The sequence below is a fragment of the Etheostoma cragini genome, chromosome 8 (genome assembly GCF_013103735.1).
Source record: "Etheostoma cragini isolate CJK2018 chromosome 8, CSU_Ecrag_1.0, whole genome shotgun sequence".
NCBI classification, from domain to species: Eukaryota; Metazoa; Chordata; class Actinopteri; order Perciformes; family Percidae; genus Etheostoma; species Etheostoma cragini.
In genome coordinates, this window is record NC_048414.1 from 28,103,662 (window position 1) to 28,111,394 (window position 7,733).

The 7,733-nt window shown below is 44.7% G+C and overlaps 1 protein-coding gene across 4 annotated transcripts in view; it reads left to right on the forward strand.

The window, feature by feature from the left end:
- The window catches only part of bcar1 (BCAR1 scaffold protein, Cas family member), a 65,813-nt gene that overhangs the window by 44,493 nt on the left and 13,587 nt on the right, over nucleotides 1-7,733 (forward strand). For all 4 annotated transcript variants that reach the window (XM_034878558.1, XM_034878562.1, XM_034878559.1 and 1 more), the window contains one exon: nucleotides 356-1,066. In XM_034878558.1, the coding sequence (XP_034734449.1) occupies nucleotides 356-1,066 (711 nt within the window). The remainder of the gene's footprint in view (nucleotides 1-355; nucleotides 1,067-7,733) is intronic.

Consider the following 7,733-nt stretch of genomic DNA (forward strand, 5'->3'; position numbering starts at 1 on the left):
CCGAAAAACTTAAGTGTGACAAAGATGCAAAGGAACAGGAAATGAGGAAGGGGGCAAACACTTTTTCACACCACTGTAACTCTAAATGTGCGCCCGCTCTACCAACTGAGCTATCTGGGCGCCCGTGTAGAAGTGTTATGTCATGTAACGTAATGACATCATCAGGAGCGTACAACGGGATATTGGGAAAGACTGAACATTCCAGCTTTTCTGGTTTAATTTAAAACGCTTTAAACATGTACGTCATGTAAAGAATGACCTCCTGCAGCTGCTCGCCATCTGTTCTCGCAGAGCGAACATTCCATGGCAACAATGTCCGTTATGTGTCTAATGTCTACCTGTCCTTCTCCTGCAGAACGTGCTCGCCAAGGCGCTGTACGACAATGTGGCGGAGTCTCCGGACGAGCTGTCCTTCCGTAAGGGGGACATCATGACGGTGTTGGAGCGGGACACGCAGGGTTTGGATGGCTGGTGGCTCTGCTCGCTCCACGGTCGCCAAGGCATCGTCCCGGGCAACCGCCTCAAGATCCTGGTGGGCATGTACGACAGCAAGCAGCAGCAGCAGGCCACGCCTTCCACGCCAGAGCCAGCCACTTCCGGTCCCTCCTCCCAGCGATCCCTCCCCCCTCTGAGCGCCTACGCCCATCCTTCCCCCTCTCCGTCATCGGCCGCCAGCGCTACTTCCTCCTCCGGGTATCCCAACAAGCCCCTCCACTCGGCACAGTACACGCCGATGCGTCTGGCCTACTCCACCCCCAGCCCCGCACAGCCCAACGCTGACTCCATCTACATGATGCCTCCCTCCCACAGCCCCAAACCCAGTCCACAGAGTGTGTACCAGATCCCCTCTGGCCCGAGCGGACTCCCTCCAGGACCCCCCAGCAAGGCCCCGGCTCGGGCCCAGAGACAGTACCAGGATATCTACCAGGTGCCCCCCTCTGTAGGCTCAGGGCCTGGCCAGGGAGCGACCCCGGCCGGGGGGACAGGAGTGGGGCAGGATGTGTACCAGGTGCCCCCCTCCCTGGATAAGAGGAGCTGGGAGAACAGCAACAAGCCACTGGGCAAGGTATGGAAGTGAAGTAAATCTGGGGCGAAACATTAATGGATGGATGAAGTTTTATTTCATTTCTGTGTCATGCCAAATATTTGGCCCATCCCATACGGGATTACAAGACCCCCCCCAGCTGATTTTAAAGGTCCGATGGCATGAAAATGTCACTTTATGTGGGAACACAGCAAATTAGACTGCTGGAGATGTGACAAAGGTCTATATAAAAGAGACTTCAGATACAGTATTAGGGGACCACTAAGGTCTATATAAAAAAGACTTCAGATACAGTATTAGGGGACCACTAAGGTCTATATAAAAGAGACTTTAGATACAGTATTAGGGGACCACTAAGGTCTATATAAAGAGACTTCAAATACAGTATTAGGGACCACTAAGGTCTATATAAAAGAGACTTCAGATACAGTATTAGGGGACCACTAAGGTCTATATAAAAGAGACTTCAGATCCAGTATTAGGGGACCACTAAGGTCTATATAAAAGAGACTTCAGATACAGTATTAGGGGACCACTAAGGTCTATATAAAAGAGACTTCAGATACAGTATTAGGGACCACTAAGGTCTATATAAAAGCATCCAAAGAGCACCATGTCAGGGGACTTTTAACAGACATCTTCCAGTCTCGCGTATAGAAAAATGGTGGAGAAATACATAAATAACAGAACAAAGAAGAAAAAATGACATAAATAAGCAAAACATTTGAAAAAACACCAAAACGGTATATACAAATAAATGTCTACAAATAATTTAGGTAAAGAGCATTTAGTCTCTTCTCCCAGGCTTTCTCAAGATAATTAATTATATTTCACATAACAGCCTTCTCAATCAATATCTGTTTGTATCTTGCTAAACATAATTACATAACAGGAGACAAAGACATATATTAATATTGAGGGTTTTGTCTCTTTTCCTTCCATAACATGAAATCATTTCTTTGATAGAGTTGCGTAGTTAATTGATTAGTTCTCAACTATCAAATTAGTGGCCAATTATTTTGATAATAATGTTTTGTGTGACACTAAATGAAATAACTAAAATGAAACAGAAAAAAAAAGAAGGAAGGGGAGAGAGAATGTGTTGCTGAAGTCAGTTTCTAAATGGAATATCTTGAAGCAGAATAGATCATGTAGTCTAATTGTTCCTGGCCGGAGCTGTGGATGTTTGTGTATCATTCACACACACTTCCTGCCATTGTCGCTACTTTCTGGTGTGCGTCTATTTTCCGTCAAAACCAAAACTCAAGGTCGGTCTTTGTGCTGTGTGATAACGGTTGCAGACTGTCAGCGGCTATCTGCCAGACAGTCCTAGATCTGCAGTGGTGTACCACAGGGTCGGTTCTATATTCTCTGGTTTAGTGGAGAGATTCAGGGAGTTTTTACATGCCACAGTTTATATTATGGCGTGTTTCCACTGCATGGCATCCGTGTTTAAGTAGATTAGCCAGCAGAAGTTGTAGTTGCAAAATTGCTGCACTTTTCCTTTTGATTGGGTTAGCGCTCACACTGCACTTTGTCAAATATCAATCATTGTAAATAATGTGCTGTATTTTATATAGCGCTTTTCTAGTCTTAACGACTACTCACTCTTTTACATAGTTCAGGAACCATGCAACGTTGACACACCTGCTCATCGCACACATTCACACTCCAATGGCACAGCATCGGGGGAAACTTGGGGTTCAGTGTCTTACCCAAGGACACTTCGATATGGGACTGCAGGGCCAGGGATTGAAGCACCAACCTTCCGATTGGTAGGAAACCGCTGTCTTTGTTGGACAGATTAAGAGAAAGATGAAGCAACAACTAACTTCTAATCACTTGGGTTGTGTGGTTCTGCTTTAGTGTTTGTAATATTCTAATAGAACGAGCCAAACAACGTGAGCAGCTGACAGACAGCGAGCCAAGGAGGGGGCGGGCCAGATGAGACAGATGATGTCACACAGACGACCAGGGATGTGTGCTCACAGTAGCTTATAGATCTTAACATTATCATCTCTTTAATCATGTACAACTCTGTAAATTGAGTAAGAGGTTAAAACTGCAAATGCTTGTTTAGTTTGCTGCCTATATTTGAGTGCTTTCAACTAAAGCGAACTGAACTCTAAAAACCTCTTGGGAGAGAAGAGATACGGTTTGGTTCCCTTTAGAGTTTGAATGAGCTTTTACACCCCCCAATACCAACTGCACCTGACCTGCATCTGACCCAACGCTCCAGGGTTCTGTTCAAATTCAGCAAACTGCTCAGGTGTGAAAGCACCCTAAGATGTTCTGTGCTGTGCCGTGCCACGCGGTGGTCGTGGGTAGTTAGACTCTGTCCTCGAGGCAGGGTGTCACCATGGTGACTTACAACTCTTTCAATGCCATGCTGTCCTATAAAAGATCATCGGTGCTCAGCATGCACTTTCACTCTGTGGCAAAAGAAGACAACCAGCTTCTCTTCCCACATTAAAATATAGCTGTTTTAAAAAAACGTCTTTTCAACACTATCCACATGTCCACCTTTATTGTCCAACGATGGTGTTGGAGAGATTGTTTCCCCTACAAAAAGAGTTTGGAGGGAAGCTCTGTTGACACAAGAACATTGTGAATTTATGATGAAGCGTTCAGTTCCCGAACATGAATTTATTATGAAGCCGTTTGAGACAGACAGACAGAGGAACACAGACATGTTCATTTGTTAAGGAACAGGGGACCAGCTGGGCCCGACATCCCCGTCATCATCCACACACACACACACACACACACACACACACACACACAGACACAGACTGTCATCTGCTGGCGCAGTAAAGTGCTTACTCACCCAACCACAAGATCAGAGCTGAATTATTAACAATCTTATTATTTGACTGGTCCTCCTCCTCATGCATGGACGCGCACGCTTGCATGCAAACTCTGACACACACACACACACGCACACACACACACAGAGCCTAGTGTTTATTCTGTCAGTGTTTCTTCCTTCTTTTGTCCTCCGTATTGTCTCTTCCTTCTCTACCTTTTCTGTCTCTCTGCTCTCTCCACCATGTCTCTCCCTTCTTATCAAGCTGAACAGCTCGTCAGGTTGTTTCAGTCCAGCGGCGAACCGGGAGGTAGAGTGTGACGACTTAAATTAAATCTAACGCCACTATAGGACTCTATGATGAGGACAATTCACTTTGTAGTTTGTAAGGATTTTTTTATTTCCCTTTTCCGTACGTGGAGGAGACCGAGCAGAAGTGAATGTCACAATGGTCATTATTCAACAGTTTCTCACATAGTCCAAGGTAATGTCTTTAAAGGTCTTGTTTTGCATGAAGACGGAAAATTACTTTAGCTACTAATCCATTATTAAAATGGTTTATCAAAATATAGGCAATTATTTTCCTGTCGGTCGACTTATTGATCAGTTGATGATTTGCTGCAGCTCTAAGTTCAACAGCTTGATAAAGCCCAAATTGTTACATGTTCCTGAAAAGAGCGACACTGTAGCTACCTTACTCGCAATTTCCACCAGTTGCAGAAAGGCTGCGTGTCCGCTCCGTGCTCCGCCGTCCGTCATCACCCACCAGGTCCGGATTTGTTGCGGAACGGCTGCGGCCATGACTGCTGAAGTCACGAGGACCCACGTTGAGTCGGGACGCAGCCGTTCCGGAGTGATCCGCAGACGTTCCATGACTGGTGGAAATTAGGAGTTAGATATTGTTGTTAGTGTTGTGCTACTCAAGACCGGTCTCAACCACTTTTTGAAGGTCTTGGTCTCATCTCGGAATCAATCGCATTTTTACTCTGTTTCTTCTCGGATGAAGAGAACTTGGGATTTTATTTCAGGACCTGTCAATACCACAACTGCAGGGATATCACTGCCTGTGCATTGTCTGATTTATTTAGAAACATCATTGCTGTGATTGGATGTAAAACTTCCTGCTTCAAATGCAACAACTTGAGTCAGTTGACTGATTTGAAATTTGCAACTGTCGCAAAATAATCGCCTATATTTTGACAAGCTATTTTTATCATCGATTAGTCACTAAAGTTATTTTTTATGTAGAAATGATCAAAACGCCGCAACATGTGCAACTTTTTACCCCAGTCTCGGAACCTACAAGTCGAACCCACTCGGGAATGTCATTATTAACTTGGCCCCACTGTCATGAATCGGGCTCTAGGCCATCACAAAAACTGGGAAGATACACAAGATGCCAATAATTTGAAGTGTTTATTACCAAAAGTATAAGGTGTGGAAATCAGTAGCATCCCTAGTGTTAATGTGGATGTGTGTAAAATGTGTGTAGGGGGATTGAATGCAAAAATGATCAATAGAACAAACAAAATAGAAGCAGGGCTTTTGGTGTTGGCAGAGTAGGGAGAGCAAAGAATGGCCAAAGTCCAAGAAGCGGGGCCTTTTTTTCTCCAACCATCAGAAGAAACTTTGAACAAAGTTGTACAGTGTTATAACAACTAGACGCACAGCCAGCAAGGGCCGTCACAGGAGGCAAAGTAGTGTTGTTGCACACATGCCACAGAAAGTACACTTTGCGGCTACCAATATCTTCTAGCCCCACCCTTACACCAACATTTCCATTTATAGCCCATATAAGATCTTCCATGACTTAATGCCATGACATCTCCTGAGATCATGCTCACTGGAGGAGAAGCCTGTAGAATCTGGTGATTCATCGCCGGTGAAAACTAGCTTCTCTAGTTTCAGCATCACTCCTGCCTGAGATCACTTGGGAATAGAGGAATCGTTTGTACATGTTTTGTTTCTTCCAAAAGTTCATATTTTTGGGTTGTAATAATTAGTGGAACCTGTAGAAGCCACTACCAGTGCATCACTCTGGGTGTTGTCTGCCACGGCTGCATATATAGTGGCATCCTAATGGCCTCTGAAGGGGGTTAGTGGACCTGGAACAGTGACTTCATACCCCAGTGTTCCCCAGGGAGAGAGTGAGCGGTGTCCCAGAGGTTAGTATATGTTTACCTACAGTATGCAGCGACACTAGATGGATTTATACTTCTGCGGGGCTCTATGCAGAGCTTTCATGTTGTTTATGGAAAGGAGAACCAGGATATGAGTCGGGGGATATCATCATACAATGTTATTGCAATTTTGAACATATTGAAATATTTTGCGATATAGTGCAAAATTTATAGTGCAATTTATAACCTTTTTTTCCAACTTCAAATTTTTCCCAGTTTCAAATGACGTCCCCAAAAGGAAACTTTGTCAACATCTGTTTTATCGACAAAGATACAGTACATTTCTCTGTTTGTTCATATCACTTCAATTTTATTGCTGCAAAATGGAATTATCGAGCAGAAAAAACGACCAACACATAAATAATAAAAGATCCATACAATATAATAATAATACACCTGTGTATCGATACAATATTGCCGCTGAAAATATCGTGATACTATGCTGTATTGATTTTCTTTTCCCCAGCCGTTGGTAGTTGGGAACGGAGAAAGGACCGAGTTAACAGCTGGACTAGACCTTCTGTTGTCAGTGCAAGAGCAAAGAGTGTGTGTGTGTGTGTGTGTGTGTGTGTGTGTGTTTACCTTGCCAATGCCCTTCAGTGCAACGGGTTGTTCTTACGCTCACTTACCTCCCCTCGCCTCCCGCTCCGTACAAACACACCCAACTAAAAAGACACACACTTGAACCGTGCCAGTTAGTCATTACGAGATAAGGAATTCCTGCTGAGGGAATACAGACACACACACACACACACACACACACACTCTCTCTCTCTCTCTCTCTCTCTCTCTCTCTCTCTCTCTCTCTCTCTTTCTCTTTCATCCACACAGATGAGCAGTAATTGAAGGGTGATGAAAACAGCAGTGTTTGTTTTAGCATGGAGAGAGAAAGATGGAGGGGCAGAGTCTCAGCTGCTGACGAAGGCTCCGGCTCGGCTTCACACACCAAATGGCCCTTTGTAAGATTGTTGAGGCAGACAGCAAATATCAGAGGCACACGGCTGTCAACAGACCAACAGAGGTGCTAACACGGGCGATGTGAGGGGAATCCCAAGCTGTGAGCCACAGAAAGGAAAAGAAGATCTCTTTATTCTGTTTTTGGTTGAACAGCCCACAGACAGCTCGGGCCATCTTGTTTCTGACCTGATCTCTCCTGAGTCCGCCAGGGGTCTGGACTTTCAATCCGTTTTTCTGATTCATGCACATGGATTAGGAATTCGTTCCCGCCAGTTACACGTGTGTGTGTGCATGAATTGACAAGATAATTAACTAGCGTTAAAGTTTATATTGGAAGTCACAGTTTGAAAAGAAACAAGATTAATTCAAGGTCCACTTACTGTGTTATTGTTGTCCCGGAGCTTTTTTGGTCATAGATACACAGACGCTGCCTTGACTGTGTCAGCCCGTTGCTGCGACACGCAGTAAGGACTGAGTCTTGGTTTATGGGGCGCATGCTGAGCTACCGGGGCGCCCCAACGCCGCCGCCATCTCGACCGGGCAAGACTAGTATGTAATCAAATAGATTACATTCAAGTTGACATTGGAAGGCGTAGTTAAAAAAAAAAAACTTAACTCCAACTTATTGTTTTCCGGAGTTTTCAACTCCTCCTCTTCATCAGCGTATTGAGTTTGGCGACAAATTCTGGGTTGTGTGTGTGTGTGTGTGTGTGTGTGTGTGTGTGTGTGTGTGTGTGTGTGTGTG